Raw genomic sequence first — 27014 nt, 5'->3', positions numbered from 1 at the left:
GCGGGCATCCCTGACTACCGTATAAAATGGGAAGAATACTTTGAGTGTTTGCATGCAAGAATCCATTGCTGTCTGCTCTTGATGGTGGATGCAATGTGACCTTTGAGCTTCAGCTGATGTGACTTCCCTACCACGATAGGCTGCAAACTGGAATTATGAGTTAGGTTAACCCTTTCCTCCCCTAAGCTGCTTCTGCCCTAGGGTATTTTATCTAGCCATGGGGAAAGAGACTGAGATATCTAGTATCAACCAGCAAGGTATCATTTCCCATTCCCCAGTTGTCTTACAGTGGCTTGTAGCTCTGGGCTGCCATAGCAGCCTCGTGGCATTTCCATAGCGTGATGGTTGATGCACCTCTTTGCCTTATCTATACGTCTCTCTAATGCCGCTTTTTCCTAACAGCTCTGCGAATGAAGAGTGTTAAGCAGGTTTTTATTTAAACAGACCTGTCTGACATGTCGCTAGCCCGTGGGCTGCCTGTGGCCAAAGGAAAACTATGAATACCTCTGAGAGAAGAATTCTGAACTCACTTAAATATTATGAGCTATGTGTGTGATTTCTTTTTGTAACCCGATGGCCCCATTCTTTGAAGATGACAACCCTCCTGTCACATTGTCAAATGGTTGAACACACCTTATTGATTCCATTTCTAAGAACCCATTAACACGATCCTCTGTCTTTGTATTCCTTTTAAGTTCAGTAGTCAGAGCTAGAGTTTAATTGAGTTCAGGTTTGATATTTTTGGCAAGCCTACGTCTTAAGTGGCTCAGTACATTTCCAGAGGAGCTATCTGCTGCCTGCTTGTCTCTTTGGGGATGTGGCTGGGACTGACAGTCATTGCCTGGGTGGATTAACTAATCAGGAGTTACAAAGAACTTATTTTCAATTTACCCTTCATTGCTACATTTATTCTTCGGATATTTATATAGATACTCAGATTTCTTACCAACTCTTGTTTACCCTTGCATCGGGCTCTCTAGGAAAGGAGGCTACATGCTTAACTCTTTTTGTTTTCTCCAAAAGCGAATTGGTCCCCAACGTCCTCAAAAAGTGTTCAATGAGTCACATTCTCCAATCTCCTTGTCCATTAGTTCTCCAATGCCCATGAAGCTTAGTAGTGTGCAAAATGCATCTTATGATAACCCAGAAATAATGAGCAGCAAGACAAACATTCCACTTGAACTCTGACACCAAGATCAAAGCAGGACCCTACCATGGCTTGTGTTCCATAATAAGCATGCCCAGTCAGTTACACAACTATTAGCCACTCAAATAAGTATTGCTGCTGTCAATGTTGGGACAGCCTTGAAACCTCATGTTTACACAGTTACCTTGAATGTCGCTGTTCCCCTGCATTTCATACTCAGCATATAAACTCAAGGACATTCAGAGCCAGGGCAGGATTGGACAAAGCTTTCCTATCTGCAAAAAGTCTCTTTTCAGTGAATCCTGACTCTTTTAAGTTATCATTTTGTAAACTGCCTTGTTCTTAGAGACCTCTCTAATTCCTGCTTCGTCCTCAGGGTGCCCGCCATAGGGAGCAGAGAAAAGGTTAGAACAGGTAGTTAAGAGTCTGGCTGGACTCAGAACAGCCAGAGGCACTTTGGCCGCCTGCCAAGTCCAGCCGATCCCTCTGTTGACAGCAGGGTTCCTACAAACCTTGCTTTGGACTCCCCATGCCTGCTCTAGATTACAGAAGATAACCTAAATTCAGTCCAAACAAAGGTCACACCGGTCCCAAGGCATTAGCCAATGCAGAAAAGAAATGGAAGAAAATGGCTACTTTGGATTCAATCTAAGCCATTCAGCAAGGGGATATGTAATGTGGGTGGGCTGCTCAGGGAGGCATCTCAGTTGTTATCTCTTTGTCTGGAAGTATTTTCATATTTGTTATTCAGTTTTTCATTGGTACATGGGTTTCATAATGACACTTCTGTTCATGTGCATCATGTAGTTTAACTATATTCACATGCACATAACTGCCTTCAGTTATACCTCACATGAACGCTATTCAGCTCATGGCCCCCAAGCTCTTGGCTGCCCTTGGCTTCACTGAAGAAATAGCCTGCAACACAAAATACAGGAGATTCAAATATCAAAGTGACTAATGTCCACAGAGAATGTAAATTCCCGAATCAGAACTGGATGCTCAAATAGGTGGGTGGTTTGAGCTCCTGGGAAGGTTTGTGGAAATCGGGGAGAATCCATGGATGGTCAGGATTTCCATTCATGAGCAGTGTCAGTCCAGGATTTCCTTACGCTGCTAGCCTGGCCATTCTCAGACTTTCAGCATCTGTATACTGTAATTGTCAGGTGTAGTGAGGAACAGGAATAAAAGTCTTAGTATATCTGCGGTAGCTACAGCATGGGCATAGTACAACACTGTGGGTGTCACAATGTCTTTAAGGGCATCCACTGCCGTACTAGACCACTTGGTAAAAGATCTGGCTACATCTTTTACTGTGCTTATGAGGTTCTAATGTATTCTAGCAACTGATTTTTTTCCTCTGGTATCAGTTTGAATTTACTCCCCACTATCTGGAACATGCTATATCTTGTCTGACACCTGGCCAAAGGTGCTCAGTTCAACTTTCTACCTTACACGATAGGTACGCAGTAGTTTTGTGTGAGAGAACCGAATCCCATTTACAGAAGGGAATGATATGTGTGGGCAGATTGAACACCAGCATTTGTCTGAGGATAGGGCCAAGTGCTACATGCTCGGGATTACAGAAGAAATGGGCAAGCATTCTTGATAGTAGCAGACTTGGTCTACTGGTGAGTGATAGAGAGCTATCTTTTTTCTCTCTTACCATGAAAAGATGTTATCAGTAGTAGTCTCTGGCAGCACTCCAACTGTTTACACCCTCCCTGGAAAAATGTAGTATCATCCAGCTGCATCCTTTGTCTCCTGACTTACACTGATGTTGCACTTCCCCAGCCTGGGTCAGACTCAGCTGCATTGACTGGGATCTGCCAGGCATGAGTTTCAGCTGCTCTCTTTCTCTTCCATCTACAAGGACAGCACATACTGGGTCAGTGCTGTCCCTGGACAAGAGTCTCAGAAGGAGCAGAGCCACACTCTGAGGTGTGGCCATACCAGCTGAGCTGAGAGCCCTTGTAGATCATGGCCAGGAGTTCATTGTTTTCTTAGAAACCAAGCTTGCTCTGTGAGTCTCCATGAACTGCAGAGATGGGGGGGGGGGCATTGTCTTCACACAGTTGAGATTCAAAGAAGTTACCGGTCAATCCTAACAGCGCTGTTTTGGTTGCTAGAAGAGACAGCATGCATCTGGTTCTTTCTGCAGAGCTTTTGACTGAGGTAGGTCCGCTTACTGTTTGGAAATTCTCACAGCATCTCCCTCATTTCTGTGTGAAAATCCCCTGGTTCCATTGACTCTGAGTGCACAGATGTAGAGGCTTTGACCTCGTGGTAGGTGGGATGTTTTCTGCCCTCTGACATTGGGCTGGGCTTTGCCATGTGATTTAGATGGTGGTAGATGGCCAGATGCAGTGCAGCTGGGCTTGAATGTGCTTGTGTGGCTGGCCTTAGCCCTGTTCTTCATCCAAGAATAAGAGGAAAATATTCCCGGGCTTACCTGGTGGTCCCAGAGGATCCTGAAGTAGAATAACTCTAGCAAGGATTGCCCACAACTAAACCAGCCACCTACACAAATCTACCCAGGAATGTGAGCTAAACGAATGCTGATTGTTTATACTACCCAGGTTGGTGGGTGCTATGTAGCCTCATTCATCAGGAGCTAATACACTGAGAGACCAACCACCACTGCACTAAACTGCACTAGACCCCAGCAACCACAGTATTGAGGCGACATTCTTGACTAAGAGATTTTTGAAAAATATTTTTATACTTGATTTATGCATTCAAGCTGGTTACTTTTTTTTTATTCTTTAACATTGTTTTTACAGCCCAGTCTTTATTCCCCTCTCACTCTGCCCTCTGACTGCTCCTCATCCCATACCTCACCCCACCCCTGGTCTCCAAAAGGATGCACCCCCACCCCCACCAGACCTACCCACTCCCTGGGGACTCAAGTCTCTCAAGGGTTAGGTGCATCTTCTCTCACTGAGACCAGACCAGGCAGTCCTTGCTGTATATATGTCAGGGGTCTTATATCAGCTGGTGTATACTGCTTGGTTGGTGGCTCGGTGTCTGAGAGATCTCTGGGGTCCAGGTTAGTGAGACTGCTGGTCTTCCTATGGGGTGGCCCTCCTCCTCAGCTTCTTTCAGCTTTTCCCTAACTCAGCCACAGGGGTTCCTGGCTTCTGTCCATTGGTTGGCTGTAAGTATCTGCATCTGACTCTTTCAGCTGCTTGTTGGGCCTCTTGGAGGGCAGTCATGCTAGGCTCCTGTCTGTAAGTACACCATAGCATCAGTAATAATGTCAGGCCTTGGAGCCTCCCTTTGAGCTGGTTCCCAATTTGGACCTGTCACTGGACCTCCTTTCCCTCTATCTCTTCTCCACTTTTGTCCCTGCAGAAAGAAAGAATATTAAAAGCTTGACTAAGGGGTTTTATTCTTCATCCCATAATAGTGACCTCTCCCCAAATGGGAAAAATTCTCAGAGAGAGTAGCAGGTTACAACCGTAGGTAACAAGAGCCCTGATACTGCTGGACTGAAAGGCCCATGCGCATCAGTGAGGTTTTCAAGCCATTCTGGCCCTGCCAGACCTCAGACTGATTACAATTTCCTCATGAGCTCACTGCTCATAGCTAATTTACAGCTTATTAATACGCATTCTCTCCTAGACGTGCTCCTGAGACGTTCCCACCATGACATCAAGAATGGATGTCTGAGCTTCTTGCTCCCAAAGGGATGTCTCTGAGCTCATGATTAATATCAGAGACCCCAAGAGGGAAGGTTCAAACTCCCCCATCTCGGTTACTAGATAGACTTCCAGCTCTTGAGCTGTGCTCGCTCTTTTGTGTTAGTGAACCGCTACATAGATGGTAGTGTTTCCATGGAAAATCAGCTTTCAGTTTGAGAAAGCTTGGACAGTCCCTTTCTGTGGTGGGGTGGATACATCTCTCAAAAGAGAGATTTTTGTCCTCCTAACCCTGGCTCTTTACAGGAGAACTGGGTAGTGATTCTAACTTCTGTAGACCCCGTTGGGGCTCTGTGGTATTTTTCTATGCTGTTGGGATTAAGGTTTGTTTTACTTTTAATTTTGTGTACATGTGGAGAGAGGCACATGCATGCGGTACCTGCGGAGGCCAGAGGTGTTAGATTCCTCCAGAGAAGGAGTTATAGGTGGCTTGTGAGCTAGGAACCACACTCGGGCTCTCTAGAATAATGGTGTGTGCTCTAATTGCTGAGCCATGTAGTCAGTCACTCTGCATTTTTCTTAATTGATGTGTTTAGTTATTGGCTTCAAATTGAGATACAAATACTCTCACATGAAATGCTGAGGCACTCCAGTCAGTCAGGCCTATTTCAGTGCAGGGATGAATGCCAAAACAGTGAAGGTATCAAGGTATCAGAAAGAAACTCCCGGAAGCCCACCCAGAGCTAGTTCCTTCACAGAGCTAAGAGTGCTGCTTCTGCAAGGAACACCCTCATCCCTACAGTGCTTTCTGATGTTGACAGCTACTGCGTGCATGCTGTCACCCTCAAATATTCCTGGACACATGAGAAATACTGAGAAACTTGACACCGCACAACGTGAAATACCTTTCAGGCATGGGTTAGTTCAATACGCTTCCAACTTTAGGGAATGGTCTGAGTCCTGTGAACACTTTGAATTGACATGAATTTCTTTAGTTCCCACATCTTTTAACATTTTCAAAGTAAGACAGCAATACATACTGTAAGAAAGTTGGCTGTGTAAAAGCACGATGAAATAACCATGCGATTAGAGATGGCTCAACTATAATGTCTGGAGTAAGACAGGCTCCCTGCGCTCCTTTCCCAAGCTTGACAAACAATAACGTTAAGTTTAAAAAAATATAAAGCCAGGCGTGGTGGCACATGCCTTTAATCCCAGCACTTGGGAGGCAGAGGCAGGCGGATTTCTGAGTTCAAGGCCAGCCTGCTCTACAAAGTGAGTTCCAGGACAGCCAGAGCTACACAGAAAAACCCTGCCTCAAAAAAGAAAAAGAATATATATATATATATATATATATATATATATATAATATCTGCCAAAACCCAGCTTCTAGACAGTGGAGTAGGGAGGAGAGCATCCTGTCGTTCGCTTTCATTGAATTAGAGATGCAAATGACCTGGGCTGAAGGAGTCAGAGAAGGCTTTCGGGACATCTCACCAAGGTGTAGTGTTGCGAGCTGCAATCAAGTAGCAGGGTTTCATCTACACTCAAACTCATTTTCCATTTGGAAGTAACTTTGTGTGTTGTTCTTTCTTCCACCCTACTCCACCCATTTTCTTCTACCCTTTCAACCCCCTAGCACTAGATAGGAGAACAGAAAGAACAGTTGAGAAATCTATCACTAGACTTCCTGCTGATCAGGGGCATCAAGTTCCTTTCAGCAAGTTTGATCTTCACCATCAGGATATCCAATTTCTCCTTCTTACTTCTTCTTTGCACAGGACTACTTAACAAACCAACCAACAACCTACTAGCTGTAACAACAATCAACAACTCTCAGGGTCCTAGCATTTATATATCCTCTAATCCTGAGCACTCTAATCCTGTCTTTGATTCTTCATACTCATACTGTGAGAGAGAAAGATGGTTGGCTTTTTCAAGTGTCTTGTTCCTGTGCCTTTGTTTCTACCAAATCACTTTCTGTAGTCCAAACCATTGTACTTCCTACTGTGAGGGAATGAGAGTAGGTGCCTCTCTGTGTGTACACTGTCCAGTGGAGGTGGGGGATGAGTAGTCTCCATAGCACTGTGCTGCCCTGTCCCTAGTAGGTGGTCCATGGCCTTCATAATCCCAGGCTTCAGTTTCCATGACAGCACTGCTGGCTTCCTCTCTAACCTATCAGGACGATTGCCTCTCTTCATGAACTCTTCCTAAGATGTGTGTCCTGGGAGCAGGTGAACTCCACTATACTCCACAGAGCTAGAGGGGACATTGACCCATGAGGGTATGTCCCCACCATGCAGACACAGCCATGGGGAATTATACTACAAGGAACAAGCTCGGACAAATCTAACCTCCCAAAGCCTCATCAGGAGATAGCAGACTGAGGTGTCAGGTGCTGAATTTTCCTGGGGAAAGGTCACTCTTCCCGGGGAATACTTAAGCTCCAGGTTCCTGTAATGAGTAACTGAATTGTTTGCATAGCAGCATGTGGGCACTGATCATGGTCCTTCCCGCCCATGACAACAGGACCTGTTTTAATACTTGGTTTTGGAATCAGAAACAAGTAATATGGAGCACACTGTGTGTTCTTCGCTTGGATGCAGTGTTAGTGGGAGGAGAAAGATATAATTTAACACATGCATAGACAAGGAGACTGAGCCTTTCTTTTCTTCATGATAAACTTACCTTGTTTCAAGGGTCTGAATAAAGAAAATCTTAGAAGAGGTCGCTAAATCCTTTGTCAGAAAAAAGACTTAGGGACTCTTAAGAAAAGTGGCCAGAACCAAGGACTTGTACCCTGTTAAAGACACTGTCCCCTTATGCTCCCCCTCTCACCCTGTTAAAGACACTGTCCCCTTATGCTCCCCCCTCTCACCCTGTTAAAGACACTGTCCCCTTATGCTCCCCCCTCTCACCCTGTTAAAGACACTGTCCCCTTATGCTCCCCCCTCTCACCCTGTTAAAGACACTGTCCCCTTATGCTCCCCCCTCTCACCTCTTCCCCTCTTGCTCCCTCTCTCTCCCCATTCCCTTCCCCCCTCTCTCCATGTCTTCATGGCCAGTCTCCACTTCTCTACTTTTTCCTTCTCTCTGCCTTTCTCTGCCTCTGCTACCCTCTTAACTCCCCTCCCCATGCCCTGAATAAACTCATATATATATATGAATAAAGTATATAATAAAGAATAGATAGATAGATAGATAGATAGATAGATAGATAGATAGATAGATAGTTCGTGTAATAGAAAATCTTTGTCACCCTCCCCAGGAGCAGCCATGGAAAGTAGGCTAAGAGGGACACTTGTGTGAGTGGTAAGTGGTTGAAGCGTTTTTCTTCACCTGTCTCCTAGTGGCTCAGGATCTCAGCTGCAGGATCTCTAGATGAGTCATGTGACTACTCTGTCCCTGTGGTCTGAATCCTTAAATGCTACAGATGCACTAATGGTCTGCAAGCCATTTGCATCCATGCCCTGTCTATACAAGGGATTGATGTCTAGCATAAATGTCTGTTTCTTCAGCTGAGGGTAAACGCTGTTGTAGTAATCACTAGGGAACTGGGTGTGATTAGAGCATTTGTATCTTTACATGTTCTCAGTAATTAGAACATAGCTCCTACCAACCTTTAAATGTTTTGACATTAAATCCTTATATTCAGATTGGATTGAAATTGCTGACTTGAAAGCACACACAAGGTACCTAGAAGCACACCTAGAACACCTGGGAGTACTCACAGGGCACCTTTGATCAACATATAGGACATGGGTAGGCATACACAGGGCACCTGGCAGCACACACTTACTGAGTGTGCTTATTGGATGGGTACTGGCATAACTATTTTTACCACGTAGACTGAAGTAGAGATTAAGCACTTACTCTTGTGTTTCCAGGAGCATAGGTAAGTCTCAAGGCTTAACCATGTCTCTAGGACCTGACATAGACAGCTCACTAGAACTCAGTTTCCCTATTCCCTCTGCAGTTCAGAGCAGGCTGCTCAGTTCTCAGTTGACCAAACTATAGAACTACCTCAGACGGGATCACTTATGGTCTTCTGTCTTACCATTTGGTATACCCCACGGTCTAAGGATTACTAACCTCTCAAGTGCTACAAGCTGAGAATTAATTGTTGTAGTGAAAGTCTTTTTCACATTAAAAGCTGAATCATAGAGACTACGGTTTGATTAGCACACACCTGAATGTTCCATATGAGCATAGCTTCCAGGAGGTTGTCGCGGAAACATATATTGAGACACACACCGTGTAATCTGTTCACCCATGTATTCAGAGAGTTACAGGACTCTGTATTGGAAGCACTTATTTCTAAAATAACCTGCATAATATTTGTTCTCAAAACTGTCTCCCTAGATACATTCAGTGTCTTTGTACAGGACTATTGCCTTTATTCATTATTTAATTCTTCTCCTCTTTCCAAACTGTTTTCTGTCTTATTAGTAATTAATCTTTTTGTTTTTTTTTTAATTTAGTTGTGTATTTCTGTAGTGTGTGTGTGCGTGTGTGTGTGTGTGTGTGTGTGTGTGTGTGTGTGTTCGTGTGAGTTGGGGGTTATGTCCCACCTATGCACACAGAGACTGGATAAAGTGTATCAGTGCTGTCCTCTATCTCTGCCTACTTGTTCCTTTGAGAAAAGATCTCTTCCTTGAGCCTGGGCCTGGGTGTTATGGGTTAGGCTGAAGCTCAGTCAGTGGTTTTCCTGTTCTACTCCCTGTGGAATAAAATATGGCAAGAAGCCCAACTTGTCACATGGGTCCTGGAGTCTGATCTCACCACTGAGCAGCAAGCTCTCATAACCACTGAGACATCTGTCTCCTGATAACTGTTCTTCAGTCCACTATACTGTCTTTCCTCATATAGATGTGTTTAAAAGAACTAAACATAAGCTTTCCCCTTTATTTGTGAACAAAGTGAGTCCTGGCATGATTTAGTTTTGAATGTTTTGTGACTAGTCAGAGGCTTTTGCGGGGTTCGGGGTGGCTCAGTCAGTAACATACCCACTGTGTGGACTTGAGGGCCTTAGTTCAGATCCAACACCTATGTGAAATCCAGGCATGATATATATCACACATCTGTAACTCCAGCATTGGAGATCTGGAGACAGGCTGATCTCTGGGGCTTAGTGGGAAACCAGTCTTGCCAGTCAGTGATCTACAGATTTAGGGAGAGATTCTGTCTCATAATGTAAGGTGGAGAACAATTTAGAAAGTCACCTGCTATCAAACTCTGGCCTCCACTTGCAATGCATATGTGCATACACATGAACACACACACACACACACATACACACATGAAGGATTCTAATTGAAATACAGGCCAGTACAATTACTAGTTATGAAAACTAATCTATATATTTGTTGAACTATAGTAAATCAAATCATAACTCAGAAAGGCAGGAATAGGCACAGTATAACATCAACACACATTACCATGGTGCCCATCCTAGCCAAATGGTTGTTACACTTCACTATGAACACCATTCCAATCTTGACTCACAAGGATGGTGTGATGGTGTGTCCCACCTGGTCATGGCTTGCACGAAAAAGCACTGCCTCTTTCCCTAGAAAAGGTTCTGCTGTAGGCAACAAGGAACACACTAGCAAACAGTTACTGTGTTCAGAATATTCTGAAAACTGAGAGCCAGGAAGAGGAGCAGCTGGCCAGTCTCAGACCCCATCAAAGGATTAGGACATCCATTGTGGAACATGTAAACTGATCTCCATGCACCTCCATCATGCTAGGATGTCTTGGGTAGTTTCTCAGCACTCTCAAGTGAAACACTGAAAATGGAGGTGATTCTGAGCAGACCTCTGGGGACCCCTGTGAGGGTATCTGGTGACTTATTCTCAGGCACAGAGTGGAGTCAGTTGTTCTCTTTCTGTGCCAATACAGTCATCTGAGTCTGTGCTGAGGGTGAAGAACGGATCCTCCAAACTGTCCAGTAACTGAGCCAATTTGGAGACCAGTTAATAAGCAGACATGTTGTATCTTTCTCATTTCTGAGTCGAACACAATTTATAAAATAGGATCTGCTGCACATTTTCTGGATTCCAATTCTCAGTGAGAGTCAGCTGGGGCACTGACAGGCTGCAGGAGTTACCTGTCTTAGCTTTTTCCTGTTTCAGTGATAAAATGCCTGAATGTAAGCAACTTAAGGGAGCAGGTTTTATTTGACTCACAAGTTCAGACTGCAGTCCACCATTGCAGAGAAGTCCCAGCAACACAAGAGGGCCAGTCACTTCATACCCACAGTCAAGAGCAGAGAACAGTGAACTGATGCATGAATGCTCGTACCTGAGAATCGACACATGGGGGGGCTCAGGTCATGGTCTCCCTCTCAGACAGTCCATGGCTGAGGAGCCCCCAGACTCTGAATGAGCTAGGAAAGGCTATGTTATATCTGTAATGAACACTATCACAAACTCCAGGGTTTAAAGCCACTCAGGCTTCATTCCTGCCTGTGCCCTGGAGGTACACAGAGCAGAATGGAGGGAATCCTTTCCTGTAGTCCTGGAAGCCACTGCCTGGAGCACTGAAGGAAAAGAATTAGTTCTAGAGAGTCCTAGAACAGCAGTTGTATATCACAACCATGCAGATGTGCAGAACTGGTCCCACCTTGCCACACGGGACAAAATTGTACCTTGTAATGGGGTGGAGAAGAAGGGACTCAAAAGTATCCCACAAACAGTGATGATTAGTCAGGGCTTACAGAAGCAAAAAGAAAAGAAAGGGAAAAAACCAACTAAACAAAACCAAACCTACCTACCTAGAGTACAGGAAGATCCCATTAGGTAACAACGACCAAAAGATAAACTCTTCTATTATTATGGCTAAGGAGATCCGTGCTGATAACTGTTAAAAAAACAACTGTGGCGAGGACAAATACAATTTTAATGTTCCCACAGAGGCAAACACGAAGACCCTATTCCTAGATGGAGCAGCCCCAGATTCCCCAGCACACTGAGGAGAGAGGGGAGGACTGAACATTGAAGAATGGGGCTCACTCACAAGAAATTCAAGGGAACCAGCAGGGGCCAGCTCAGATTTGGGCTTGAGAGGACATGGCACCCCAGCTGGCAGACAGGAGGAGATTCGTGCCAGCCAAGGGCTGAGAACATGGTGGCAGTAGCATCTCCTGACTGTAAGAGCTGCAGGAGGGAGGGAGGAGGGGAGTCCTGCCCCTTCCTGTGAGAAGATAACTGACCCTGGCACTCCCCCTGCCACTCTTAGAACGCCATCCTGGTGCCATTGCCCTGAGTGTTGTGAGCAGCATCTCATTCTGTCATGCTGCTGTCCCAGCGCAGGTGTGAGCGAGCCCGGCTAGTGGTGTTGCCAAAGTCAGGGGTTTACTGCCATGAACAGACACCATGACCAAGGCAAGTCTCATAAAGGACCACATTGAGTTGGGGCTGGCTTACAGGTCAGAGGTTCAGTCCAGTATCATCAAGGCAGGAGCATGGCAGCATCCAGGCAGGCATGGTGCAGGAGGAGCCTTCATCTTCATCTGAAGGTTGCTAGTGGAAGACTGGCTTCCAGGCAGCTAGGGTGAGGGTCTTAAGCCCACCTACAGTGACACACCTACTCAAACAAAGCCACACCTCCTAATAGTGCCACTCCCTGGCCCAAGCATATACAAACCACCCCAGGTGTGGATGCCCTCAGCTACTCAGCAGGTGACTCAATAAGTTTGCTTTTCAAGGTGTCAACGGCCATATTCTTAGGACAATGACTCCTGATGAATCAGGAGACCAAGAACCAGGACGACGGGGATTCCGATGGGATGGGGGTGGGGTATTGAGATTTATAGGTAGTACATGGTACCTTCTTCTCCTCTCCCCAGACCAAACAGCACACCCTTGTCTAGCATTTTACCCAATTTGCTTATTCAGAACTGCAGGCTACTGTCCTAAAAGACACTGAGCTTTGACACTGAGAACTTTTCTGCTTCTAGGGTAACTGTGGGCACCTGTGGGACCTCCTGGCAAGTTCAGTAACATGTCTAATTCAGTCCGCCGAACACCAATCTCTGGGTTTCCCACCCATCCCGTGTGCTGTGGACGCTAGAGTTTAAGAACCAAGTGCTTTCTCCTGCTCCCTGGAAGAGTCTTCTCGTATTAATATGCCCCAGCAAAGGATAAAAATAAAATGTTCCCAGCTCTGTTTCTAAGGAATAAAGAAATAGCCGGGCGTGGTGGCGCACGCCTTTAATCCCAGCACTCGGGAGGCAGAGGCAGGCGGATTTCTGAGTTCGAGGCCAGCCTGGTCTACAAAGTGAGTTCCAGGACAGCCAAGGCTATACAGAGAAACCCTGTCTTGAAAAACCAAAAAAAAAAAAAAAAAAAAAAAGGAATAAAGAAATATATCCACATGTGATTCACAGCTACAGCTGTGAGCCTTCACCGAGGCTGTGACTGCAGCCCATCCTTTGGAGGCCTCAGATGGGAGGCACTGTGTTGGTTCTCTAGTATTGTGCAGAATGCCACGTTACATGGGTGGAGACTGGGACTCCTTTAGGGCTGAGAAGCTTTCAGAGTCGATTTTCACCACAGAGGACCTGGGAAAGATCCTCTAGGGTGCTAGCCCCTTCTACCCAGTACCACAGTCCCTGGCTTCATATCCATCAGGGGGTGTGGGGGGGAGATTCGAATTGTCCATCCTGAGATGTACCGTGAGAGAAAAGCACACAACGGATTGCAAAGATTTGTTACAAAACAGTGTACACATGCCTCATAAATAACTTTGTGTAGCCGATGTGTGGGAATGATAACGTTGGAGTAGATTACAGTCATTAAAGCATGTCAGTGTGATTAATTTCACCTGTCACTTTTATCATTTGTGACACAAATCATAGGCAATGTCAACTCACCTATGTGGCTAACACTTTATTTTGTGCTGTGCAGCCCTAGTCCTGGGGACTGGAGCTCATTCTTAATTTTGATAAACATTGCTCCCTCAAATGCATTGATTTAAAAAAAAAACTGTAAGCTTTATTACAGAGATATATGTAATTTTTTTAACTTTTTATTGATTCTTTGTGAACTTTACATCATGCACCCTTATCCCACTCACCTCCCCAGCCCTCCATATCTGCCCTCCACCCTTACAGCCTCCCTCAAAAGAAAACATAAAAGTAAAATTAAAAAATAGATAAATAAATAAACATCTCACCACAAAAGCTGTCATGTGTCACAGTGTGTCACACAGTATACCCTTTTGCCCAAACATCTTTACTTACAAATGTTCATTGCAGTGAGTCATGGGTCTGGTTCGAGGCCTCTCTGGCTTCTGCTACACTATCGATACTGGATCCTACCAGGATTCCTCTCAGACAGCCTGTTGTTGCCCTATGCCATGGAGGTCCTGCAGCTTTGGTTCTACAGGACCAGCTCCTTCGTGGCTTCAGCCCCCTCTTAATTCCTCCAAACCACTTCTCAGATTCATGACCTTCTAATTCTTAAGTATGATTGCTTTACACACACACACGCACATTTATAAATACATTCTGTTCATTTAATGTATATGTGTTTAGAATTGACCACTTGGGATCAGTTAGCCCCTTGGGTTCTTGTAGCTGGTGCACACTTATTCTCTTCTCTCAGCTTTGTGTAGCTCTTCTTCTTCTGGTAGAACTTTGTGAGGTTTCCCCCATCCAGGTTGGCATGTCAACTGTTGTCATTGCTCAGGTCCTGTTTAGATGGCCTGAGATTTCATGGCTGTGGTTTCCCTGCTCTGTAGAGAACATGCTGCCTTCAGCGGGATTCCTGAGCCTCTGGCTTAGTCTTCCCTCGCTTTCCTTCGTGATATTCCCTCAGCCTTTGGATTAAGGTCTACACAGATTTTGTTATGTGTTCTTACACAGTAAATGGTTTGCTTGCTCTTGTTTTATATTTTAAGTGTCTCAAAGTATTGCAGGGAGCTTGGCAACTCTGCTTCATGGGGAGTGGGCAGTGTGTATGGTGAGTAACTTGGCAACTCTGCTTCATGGGGAGCAGGCAGTGTGTACTGCATAGCTTGGAGCAATGCTCTCTTCTTGAAGAGTAGTTGGTGTGCTTCCTGCCCAGGAGTCACCTGAAGCTCTTTCATGTCAGATACCAGATCCGCTGGTACTTCTGGGGCTGTCCTTTGTCTGAGTAATGGGGCCACACACTAAGTGTATGAAAGTCTCTGGGTGTCCCCCAACAGTTAATGGTCACCCTTTTAGCCCTCTAGGCCCTCCTTCTTTGGGTTCTTGTCTGTAAGACTTGGGAGTTTAGCTTTGAGGTTGTTCCTGATTGCTCAAAAAAGTAAGCCTCAAGTCTTCAAATAATCTTTGGTTCATGCTGACTTAGGGACTGGACGCCTCTGGAGGGCACAGGCTGCAGTCAATTTATGATGACATCGTCATCAAGCATGTCATGGTAGTGAAAGGCTCATGGTCATCTCAATGGATAGGAAATCACCTACTAAGATCCACCAAATGGATTTACAAGGTGCAGCTACCACCCTGTGTTCTCCTCTGATCCACTTAAGAGGTGTTCTTCCCTCCTGAGCCTGGTATACTCAACCCCCCAACCCAGGGCTCTGGGAAGAACTAAGGCTTCAAGAGTCAACAGATAAGCTGGGACTGTCCACTGACTCAGTTTCTTCTGCTAGTTCTCTGAAGAACCTGAAATAAGGATTCAGACCCAAGGCCTAGGACAGGGTGTACTTAGTGAGCCCCCAGGTATGATGGGCTGTTTATACCAAGTCTCTCGAACCCACTAGCCTGTGTATATATTTTTAAATAATTGAACCTACTTCATTTCAGCCTGGAATGTCAACAATGACAAACTAATATAAAATATAGTTGTTATATTCAAAATCCTGCATAGAACTGTGAGCTTTAAAAGTAAATGGTGCAGGTCACATTGGAAAGGGCTTCATGTCATTTTGAAGCATCTCTGTTTGTGTGACATCAGTAGCTATGAGTAAGGGGTGAATGAATGATCCCTTACAAGGAAATGCCCCTTAAATGTACATATATATATATATATATATATGCAAATATATGTGTGTGTATATATGTATATATGTGTATATATATATATGTATGTATATTTGCACCCCAATCCTACTCATCTCCCTATGTACATTTATATATATATGTGTGTGTGTGTGTGTATATATCATATATACATCCTAACACTAACAGCACCCAGCATTGAATGCTTACATGTGCACATGTCTACATGTATATAGTTTCTCAACTGGATCTTCAAAATAATAATGAGTGTTAGTATCCTTGTACTGATGAAAAGAAATCCAAGTCTCATAATGGTTCCGTAACATATTGGGTGGAAATATATATATATATATATTGTCTTAGTCAGGGTTTCTATTCCTGCACAAACATCATGACCAAGAAGCAAGTTGGGGAGGAAAGGGTTTATTCGGCTTACACTTCCATGCTGCTGTTCATCACCAAAGGAAGTCAGGACTGGAACTCAAGCAGGTCAGGGAGCAGGAGCTGATGCAGAGGCCATGGAGGGACGTTCTTTACTGGCTTGCCTCCCCTGGCTTGCTCAGCCTACTCTCTTATAGAACCCAAGACTACCAGCCCAGGGATGGTCCCACCCACAAGGGGCCTTTCCCCCTTGATCACTAATTGAGAAAATGCCTTACAGCTGGATCTCATGGAGGCATTTCCTCAACTGAAGCTCCTTTCTCTGTGATAACTCCAGCTGTGTCAAGTTGACACAAAAATAGCCAGTACATATATATACTCTCTTTATATATATTATATATATATATATATTTGTTATATACATTTGCTCTCTCTTTATATGTATTTGCTATATGTATGCGTGTATGTGTGTGTGTGTATATATTTAGATATAGAGATAGATAGATAGATAGATAGATAGATAGATAGATAGATAGATAGATAGATAGATAGTAGTGTAACCCTGCTGGGTGTTCACCTGAAACTCACTCTCCATCATTTGGGGGGCTTTTAGCACCACTTTTTATAGCATAGTTATTTGTAAATCCTTCCTATTTCTTGGCATTTTAAAATAAAAATTCATCTTAAAGAAATATATCAGAAAGGTACCAGGAAGACTTGTAAAGGCAGCGTAGCTCATCAGAGAGAATGCTTAACATAGCCTGCCTGCCTGTGGATGGCAAATAAAGCCTTGATAGACTGAAAGGATGGACAGATGGTTAGAGCAAGCAGCACTTCGGCTTGGTGGGAAGCAAGGAGTCCAGCGTTCATAGCTGAGCCTCGAATGATACCTTTTTAGATGAGAGCATTGTGAGGCACCAGACCTCTAAACAGACAAATGTTACACAGGCAACTCCCTACATCAGAGTCTAACCTATTTGTATCTTATAGAAATATGACAAAGTAGAGTGGTAAGCAAGGTATGGAAGAAGGGACAACTCCAGATTCTATGTCTATTAAAATTCTAAAGGAAGAAATGCTGTCTCAACAAGAGCAGATGAAGGCTACCCTCACCCAGGGTGGATAGAATTTGGGGAAATCATGAAGGAAATTCAGAATCATGGGTGTGTGCCACACTGTGGGCACAGTAAATTGTTATATGATTGTAAATATATCAGAACTCATAGAGGATTCCATTTTTAATTGCTGGGTTTTATTGCATAGAGGCTACAATTTATTAAAGTGTATTTTTTTAAACATGTAGTGATCTGGAATAGCATTTCAGATCTTTTGTTTCTGACTCAGGCTAGGCAAGAAGTTACATAAAAGAACAGTAGCCACAGACACCAAGTGCATGAGCTGGCGGGATACATTCCATCCAAGGTACGGCTCTCCGTCTCTCGAGGTCTTTGGACGCCCAGAAAGTGGGTCATCTTTCAGAATATGTGCGTCACTGCGGAGACGAAGCTAGTAAATCAAAGACCAGCTGGGTTTGCTCTGCACTGTAACAACATACTTACCTGCTTGGCCGAACTATATATAACCTTTCCATTCACTCACTGTGCAGGCAAGGATGGCAGTATTGTGGTCCCGATTCCTTTCCATTGTTACCAGGACTTCATCTTCTTTGGACAGGTGCTTATATAGCTACACACTAAGGAAAAGCAGAGTTGAGTCACAGGTTTGTCCCAAATCTCAGGAATTTTGACGTTGAATCAAGGATGTTTACAATGAGTTGTAATTGGAGCAAACTGGAATGTGGAAGCAATTATTTTAGCAATAAAATGATTTTGCCTAAAATAATGATCAAAACAAGGGCTTTTTATGGATTGGAGTTAGGCATCCAGTAACAGAAAGCCCACTTACATGCACTTGGACAATAGGGACACTTGCTGGCTCATGTGTCCTCAGTTCTAGGCTCAGCAGGTATCAGATATTCAGAGGTATCCTAGCCAGGGTCTAACCAGGTCATCAAAGCTGCTTGCGTTTCTCTCCACCCTAACCGGCCATCTGCATTCTCAGACTGGCTCCCCGTGGATGTAGGCGTCTGCTGAAGTCTACTTGGGCCCACTCTTGTCATTAGTTTTTCTGAGGTTAGAGAGAGAAAAGGCTCCTTTGGGCATCTCTGAATTAAGGGGCTCTGATCAGTTTTTGGAACTCTTTTGCTGGAGTTCATAAAAAGGAGGCGTTGGTTAATAAGGGGTGTGGCTTAGGTGGGTCTCAGGATAGATTATATAATCATTTCTCTACTGCCATGTCCCTTCACATACTTCATCTGACTTCAGTCATTTGCATGCCTGATTATGCATAGGCAAAATACCTGAATAGACTGTAAATATATTCCAATAGAAACTGTCTAAATTTCACCAATAACATGGATGGAGAACCTTCCACCATTGTCCAAAGATAGGAATATGTGTCTCCAGATACAGGTAGGAGGCCAAGAGGTCCTGAAGTTATTAAGTCAAAATATATGTATGTGATACAGAGAAACTGGGCTGCCATGTGCATTACTACAAGAGCCAAGCATACATAAACCAAACCCAAATGGGAGTCTCGACATGCTTAACTGTCTGCCTCAGACAATGTATAGAAACTCCTTGGGAAACATTGTCAATGAACCATGGAAAAATACATTGCTATCATCTGTTTATGCTGTCTTCTATGTGATTCCCTGGCCTCACTTTGAAACAGTAAGAATGAGAATAGATAAAATACCCCAAACATGTGGACAGGAAAGTTTCTATCTGTCCTACAATTCCAAGTTACAATCCACTGATCTGGGGAAGCCAGGAAAGGACCTCAAACATCATGTCCACAGTCACGAGCAGATAGAGTGTATATGTCCTTGCTTGGTCCTTGATTTCCTTTCTGTCCTCTTCCATAGTCCAGGGTCCATCCCATGAAATGATGATGCCACCTACATTCACAGTGAATCTTCCACCTTGATTCACAATCAAAACAGGCTCACAAAGGCCAACCTGATCTAGAAAATTCCTTACTAAATTTCCTTACTCTTTGCATCTGTGTCTAGGTTCTATCAAGTTGACAGTTGGTCTAAACAGCACAAATTTAGGTTTTTATAGAGGAAAGGTGTTATGTTAGTGAGGGTGCTAACTGGAGAGATACACAGTGATGTAAAGGAAACATGATTTGAAGCAGCTTAGCATCAGTCCTGGGTTTATCCTTGGACATTTAGCTGAGTTAACTGCATCTTTGTGGATCTGACATATTGAAAATGCTGGAAAACAAACTCCTGCCCAGGTCTGAAGATGGAACTGGGAAGGGCCCAGAAGTTCAGGAGGATCTTTTCAACGTTTTGCAGTTAATAAGTTTACACTGTGCATGTGTGTCGTGCTATATAATGCAACTGGAATCTGTCTTTCTTATCTAGATCACCGTTACAGACGAAGAAGTCAGTAACCCATCCTGTCTAGACCTTGTGAGAACTCCCCAAATGAGGAAATGCACGCTCATTCTTATGTTTGCTTGGTAAGTTGACTCGGGCTGGAATTCAAAGCTGGTGTCAAGTGCATGGCTGTCGTTTGCTTTTGTGCACAGACTCCCCTGCTCCTTCTTACTCTGCTTCCCTGGTGTCCTGATGTCCCGCAGGTTCACGAGCGCCGTGGTGTACCAAGGACTTGTCATGCGCCTGGGACTTATCGGAGGCAACCTCTACATAGACTTCTTTATCTCGGGGCTCGTGGAGCTGCCCGGAGCTCTCTTGATCCTTCTGACCATTGAGCGCCTTGGACGACGCCTTCCCTTTGCGGCAAGCAATATAGTGGCAGGGGTGTCGTGTCTGGTCACTGCATTTTTACCAGAAGGTAATCTTCCTTCGCATTTAGTTGACAGTTCCCAAAGAACTTAACAAAAACTGTAAGTGATTACATATGGTGGAGGGGGTAGGGAGCACTTGCCTCTCTGAGCTGTGTGTGCTATTCCTTCCAAAGCTTGCCCCCAGGCATGCTGGATAATGCAGTTCTATTTTCTTTCTCATGAATATAAAGGTTGACAAGATCTTTACATTGATACCTCTCTTTGCTGAAACGTTGGGTTTGTTTATTAATGGAAAGGTGATCATGCTAGATCTATGACGTAGTGATGTGATATGGCTGATACTGTTTAACATATTCCCCAAGCATCACCATCCTGCAGGTAACAAGCCGTGCCCCAGGTTAGGGACAGAGGGAAGGTGTGACTCTTGGCTTCATATTCTTCATAGCCTATTGAAAGACATGGACATTTAAATAATGTCGCAACAATAATGTGGTAAATTAATAGAATTGACAAAGGTGGGGGGAGGGAAGCAGAGAGGAGGGGGGAGGGAGAAGTTCTGTGGAGGCCCAAGGGGGAAGTCAGAGCTCTTTACTAACCACTATTTCTTCTTACCCGTTATTTTCCCCCAAATTATGGGAAATTTTATGAGTTTAAGAACTAAGGCTTCTGTGTTGTTGCTAGAATCTTTATGAGGAAGCCAGAGGATAGCCAGGCCCCAGAACAACTTGGTCCTGCCTGTAAGCTTCTGAGAAGGGGGCTGTGAGCTGCTTATACTTGCAGCAGTTTGAAACAGAGACTGGCTTCCAGTGGGAAAGTCTGGCTGGGATGGGAAAGACTGTTCCTTTCTGGGATGCTGCAGAAGTCAGTACCCTGAGTACTGGTGGGTGGAGTTGAGGAGGAAGAGGAGGAGGAAGAAGAGGAGGAGGAAGAGATGGCTAAAGACTCCAGATGCTCAGTGAATAGCACAGACAACCTCTGCCGCAGAGCACAGCTGGAGCTACAAAGAGGAAGCCGCTTAAGCTCTCCCAGCATGGTGTGAACTAGCACACAGGAGTCATCTCTATGTTCTAGGTGTGCAGTGAAGGTTGTGTAGGAAGCCAGGTTCTCTACGGTCCCTGTGCCTACAAAGGAAGCCGTCTGCCTTTGAGAAAAGCATGGATTGGGAAAGACACTGCTAATGTTGAAGATGTCAGAGCAGACACTCACGGCAGATGCCATTAATTAGACAAGGGTTTACGAATTCCCATGATAGCACATAGAGATAGTAGATAGCAGATGCTTGGATAAAACTGCAGACATGCCAGTCCTCAGAACAGAGTGAAATCAGTGTGCAAATCCATCCCCCTGCGATGGCTGATGAAAAGCAGAAACTTGGGTTTCTCTCATTTTCCTCAAGTGCATCAGATTCTCAGGGCTGCAGTAATAAGTCTCCACCAGCTGGTTGCAGACACTTCCCCTCCTGTCTGGAGGCTGGCATCTAAATGCACAGTGTAGAGCAGCTCCTCCCACAGCCTCTGAGCTAGGAGCTCTTCTAGCCTCTCTCTGTTCCCCTCACCATTTCTTGGTATCTATCCAATCTCTGCCTCTATCTTCATGTGACCCTCTCCCTCTTGGTCTCTATCCCCAAATAGGATCAGATTCCAAGTAAATGTGAATTTGAAGCAACACAAATAGCCCTCTACATAGTTAGCATAGCTTAAAAGCTATGGAAGCTGGGGCTGGAGAGATGGCTCAGTAGCTCACAGCACCAGCTGCTCTCCCAGAATCCTCAGTTCCCAGCACCCACATCCAGTGACTCCCAACCGCCTGTAACTCCAGCTCCAAGGCATCTGATGCCCACTTCTGATCTACATAGACAGAGAGAGAGAGAGAGAGAGAGAGAGAGAGAGAGAGGGAGAGGGAGAGGGAGAGGGAGAGGGAGAGGGAGAGGGAGAGGGAGAGGGAGAGAGACAGAGACAGAAACAGAGACAGAGACAGAAATAAAAATAGATCTTTAATAAAAGAGCTATGAAAGCTGAGTAAAAGGCAACCATCAGTGTGTATCTATTTAATATTGATTAATTAATTGCTGGCCACTAAAAACAGAGAAAGGGAACATCCGTTTCCAGTTGGCTCCTGCTGAAAGGTTGAATATTGAGTGTCCCGGGAGGTCAGATTGCTGTCAGACATGGCTGCTGGACACGGACATGAACACGGACATGGCCAGGGTAAAAGGGAACTTCCAGATTACAGACGGTGGAAAATTGAAGGGATGCCATTAGAAACGGTGCAGAAGAAGCTTGCTGCCCGAGGGCTGAGGGATCCATGGGCTCTCAGTGAGGCTTGGAGATACATGGGCGGCTTTGGAGGCGACATCAGTCTTTGGGGGCTGAATATTTCCTGGATCCCAGCATGGTGATAAGAAGCACCACTGAAGAGAGCGCCTTGTGACGTCTCGTTCATAAAAATAAGATTCTCTCGCTGTAGCATTCCTGGCTGTATGTCCTTGAAAGAATATTAGTATGGTTTAATAAAGTAAGAAAAACTGTTTTAAAAAAACAGTGAAAGGAATAGAGAGGCACAATAGAAACATAATTGCTTCTCTCAGAGGTATGCAATTTCAATTAAAAGTTGAAAGCTTAAGAATGCTATAGACTTCTGTACTTCAGAATTCTCCCTCCCTCCCTCCCTCCCTCCCTCCCTCCCTCCCTCCCTCCCTCCCTCCCATTTTGTGTATGTATGATGTATGTATGTATGTATGTATGTATGTATGTGCAGGTACACATGTTGGTATGGGTGTTCATATCCACATGCAGACCCGAGGTTGGCATGGGTGCTCACCTGTTCCTTAGGACAGGGTCTCTCACTTAGCCTGCAGTTTGCTACTGAGGCAAGGCTGTTTGGCCACGAGCCACGGGGCTCCTGGTCTCCACTTCCCCAGGGCTGGGTTCCCACACCCACCACCACACTTGGCTCTTTTGTATGGGTTCTAGGTGTCAAGCCCCGGTCTTCATGCCTTCCTGCTCACGGGTCTATGATGATTGGATGGGCCAGAATAAGTTTCAAGTCACCAGTCTGAATCCTGTATATGAATAGAGGCCCCTCCCTTGAGCAAGCATGCCTTCCAATTTAAGGGGCTCTTGGCCTTGACTCCGGGGAACAGACTGTGAAGTTAGCCTTGCCTCTCAGCTGGACTTGATGTCACCATTGGTCTCTGGCTAAAGTGCTAATGAGCCTTTTGGAGAGGTCAGCTCTGAAAATGACTTCTCTAGAAACCTTTCTTTTTATGGTCGGAACTTGGAAAAAGAGAAGATCTTCCTGACTGCTTATTCCTCTGGGATTCGTGGTCTAGAAAGCAAACTTCTGAACTCTGGAACTCAGAAGGCAGGCATTTTCTCTGTGCCTGTCCCTCTGCAGTTGTGGCCACTCTGTGTGGCTACAAACCCAGCAGTAGGGCAAGGCCTCCTTCCAGACAAGGTTATTTTTTTTATTTTTATTTCTAAGTGGAAAACTCTGCATACCCTAATTTACATATCCTTATTAGGACTTCTCTCTAAACTTTATTTTGGAGCAGATGGTACATCCAGGGAAAGTGAAAGTTATATATTTTTAAATTCTGCATCTTTTCTTTAAAAGCTGAGCTTTAAGACGCTAGCTGCCTGAGCAAGTCTCCATCCATAGAGGAAGATCATTTCTCTGTGTTCTCTGACATGACCATGGAAAACAACTTTAACTGCAGTGATCATCTATGTGCGCGTGTGTGGGAAGGGAGAGAGAGAGGAGAGAGAGAGAAACAAAGAGGAGAGGAAAGAAGAGAGAGAGAAAAATGAGAGAAAAGGAAAAGGGGGGAGAGAGAGAAACAAAGAGGAGAGGAGAGGGGGATGGAGGGGAGGAGGGAGGGAGGAAGAGAGAGAGGAGATAAACAAAGAGGAGAGAGAGAGAGACAAAGAGAAGGAGGGAGAGGGGGAAAGAGGGGGGAAAGAGAGGGAGAAAAAGGGGTTATATATCTTTTGTAGCCCAGGCTAGCCTCAAACATTCTATATAACTGGGTATGACCTTAATTTTTCAATCCCCCTGCATATGTGTGTGTGTGTGTGTGTGTGACTATGTATATGTATATATATTTGGTTTGGTCTTTACCATCAAAAAACAAAAACGAGTGTCTATTATCAGGACAATCAATGGTTTCCTTCTCCATACATAACTATACATAATTTACATCTGTTAATGAAATAATTTCAAGTTAATATAGCTTAATACCTTTTGGGATTCTTAAACACCACACACATACACACATACACACACACACACACACACACACACACACACACACACAAGCTCTGTCCCAGTGTCCTATATGGGAAAGAGTTGAAAGTCTTTAAGGTCAACAGCCCGTAAGTAGGGCAGACCATTTCTCCTACCAGGGTGTCAAACTGATAAACTTCCTTTTTTTTTCTGAATTGACTAGTATTTTTGAGTTAACCACACACATTTTTAATGATGGGGTCGCAGTGGTGTGGGTGTCTGTCTGTGTATGGCGTGTGTGTGTGTAGAAAAAATATGTATGTTTTCATTTGGTTTCTTAGTTTTAATTTTCTTTCCTAGTGAACAAGTTAAGCCTCTGTTATAAATCTAAGAAGACACTTAACTTATTGGTGGGACTCACAAGAGCAACCTTGCTATGGTCAAAACAAACTCTGCCTGGTGAGCCTACCAATAGTGGTTGCCATGGAAGCAGACACCCTCCTCTGTGGCCCATTAGCTGTGACCCAGGGCATCTGGCTGAGCCCCCACTTTCCATCTCCATCAGTACCTGCCTGCTCACTGACAGACAAGGGTGGAATGCATTTCCTAGTCCCCTCCTGGCTCACACGAAAAAGCAAAGCATAAATAAAACAAATGTTTACAGCTGCTGCAAGCCAGAGCAGGTGGCAGCCCAGTGCATGAGCTCAGCTCTGACCTACCTCATTCCTTGATTTAATTACTGCTGGGACAGCTGTGGGTGTCCTATTCTTGAACACATCAAGAGTGTTGGAAAGCCCAGCTTGCCACTAAATCTTAGCTAACTGGACCTTCCCAGCAACGATTTGGGCTCTTGAAACCCACTTGTCTCTGCTTGTCTTTCTGACAGTTTTTTGAAGTTTGTTTTTCTTTTTTAATTTGTCAAATATTCCCTGGAGTGAACACACATTGCTGAGCTTATTTCTAGTTTGTCATCATCCTCATTAGTGGCTACTTTTCTACCCGTCTTGTGTGGTGGTACGTTCCTAGAATCCAGCACTCGGAAGGATGACACAGGGTTGAGAGTTCAAGACCAGCTTGGAATTAATGTTGCCTCAAAAATCAAGGGCTGCTATATAACTCAGTGGTGAACACTTACTTGCCATGTGTAAGGTGCTGGGTTCACACCTCAGCCCAACAAAATAATATAATGCCTAATTATACCTTCAGGAAGGTGCAGTGTTTGCCTAGGAGGCAAGAGGATGATCTGGTGCTGTGTGAACTTCTGTGTCCAGAGATGCTGATACCCCTAGCTGTGCGCTGACCAGCAGATACCGTCTTAACTCTTTCGTTATTGGTTGGGTTTGGTTTGGTTTGGTTTTGAGACAGAGTTTCTCTTTGAAGCCCTGGTTGTCCTGGACCAAGTTCTGTCCAACTCACAAAGAACTACCTGCCTCTGCTTCCCAAGTGTTGGGCTTAAAGGTGTTAGCTGCCATGCCTGGCTCATTGCATATGAATTCTTAAGATGTTCAGAGGCCTGGATTTATCTATTTATCTGCTCTTAAAACAAAAGAAAGGAGATGTTTCCTGGAGAGAATTTGCCATGCCTCATTATTACTGTAGAGGTCCAGGGCTTTCTTGATCCAATGAGAGCAGCTGGTCCTAAAGCAATTCTTTTCTTTTTTTTTTTTAAGTGAGCCAGTGGGTGTATCTGAATCTGGCTCTCTCCTGATAACTTCCTGGAGGACGTAGTGTGGCTGGAGATAAAGGCAATGAGTGACACTGTGGAGAGAACACAGAACCGAGGTCTCTTTCCAAGCCCCTCCTCCTTCTCAAAGTCTCGATTCTTGTGGGAAACCAGCTTAGTTGAGGAGAACAGCTTTCTAGGCCCGTGCAGAGTGAAGATGGAGTCTGACTAGCCATGGTTTTCAAGGGGACAGAGGGAGACATCCTTCCCTCTGTCAAGGCCAGTGGGCTAGGGCTCTCTAGGGAAGCACTTCCTGGGACAGTATTTTGGTGTGGTGACTGCTCAGCAACCAGGTCGTTAGTTGGAATTTTACAGCCTTTCCCCACTCAGAAAAGCACCTGCCATACACTAACTGTTCCCTTTCAAGCTGACATTAGTGAAATCTGTTCCAAAATATAAAAGCTTTCTACCATTTGTGCTTAAATCATCAAGGAGTTAAGTTGGAGGAACCCAGTGAATGGTTTTGATTGTTTCGTAAAACCCTGATGAGATCAGACCCCTAACTCTTCCCTTCCAAACATTCTATTCACAGGGATACCGTGGCTGAGGACCACAGTCGCTACCCTGGGAAGACTAGGGATAACCATGGCCTTCGAAATTGTTTATTTGGTAAATTCAGAGTTGTACCCAACGACATTACGGTAATTCTAACTTATACATGGCCATTTCTTCTAAGTAACTGCAGCCAAGTGTTTCCAAGTGCTCTCTCTCTCTCTCTCTCTCTCTTTCTCTCTCTCTCCATAGTGGCATATCTTGCTTTGTTAGAAGCTGGTTATGTACAGAATGTTTGTGGGTTTCTGCACATTGGCTTTCTTGTCTGATGCAATATTCTTAGTCGCGTACTTTGTAGGGTACCTGTTGTGTATAGCTTTTGCTACCCCACCTTAAGCTCTGGGTAGACTATGCTATCAGCCCCTCCCAGATTCTCTCCAATTCTCAGATAAAACACACACACACACACACACACACACATGCTTATTTTCAACCTGCCATATTGGCTCAATTGCTGGGCACTTCTAATCTCCTGAGGCTATGGTGCCCTTCCCTATACTCTTAGCTCAAGACCCTAAATCTGCCCTCAGCTTCAGT

At 44.7% G+C, this 27014-nt stretch overlaps 1 protein-coding gene and 1 pseudogene across 1 annotated transcript in view; both read left to right on the top strand.

Annotated features, from left to right (window-relative positions):
- Positions 1–27014, top strand: part of Slc22a3 (solute carrier family 22 member 3) — an 88034-nt gene that overhangs the window by 54959 nt on the left and 6061 nt on the right. Inside the window, exons 6-8 of the mRNA XM_021186320.2 lie at positions 19593–19690; positions 19811–20025; positions 26458–26566. Coding sequence (XP_021041979.1) covers positions 19593–19690; positions 19811–20025; positions 26458–26566 — 422 coding nt within the window. The remainder of the gene's footprint in view (positions 1–19592; positions 19691–19810; positions 20026–26457; positions 26567–27014) is intronic.
- On the top strand, positions 22059–22473 carry LOC147000560 (NADH dehydrogenase [ubiquinone] 1 beta subcomplex subunit 3 pseudogene; annotated as a pseudogene).

The sequence above is a fragment of the Mus caroli genome, unplaced genomic scaffold (genome assembly GCF_978045245.1).
Source record: "Mus caroli unplaced genomic scaffold, Mus_caroli_1 scaffold_18, whole genome shotgun sequence".
Taxonomy (NCBI): Eukaryota; Metazoa; Chordata; class Mammalia; order Rodentia; family Muridae; genus Mus; species Mus caroli.
This window is presented reverse-complemented; position numbering and strand designations above follow the sequence as displayed.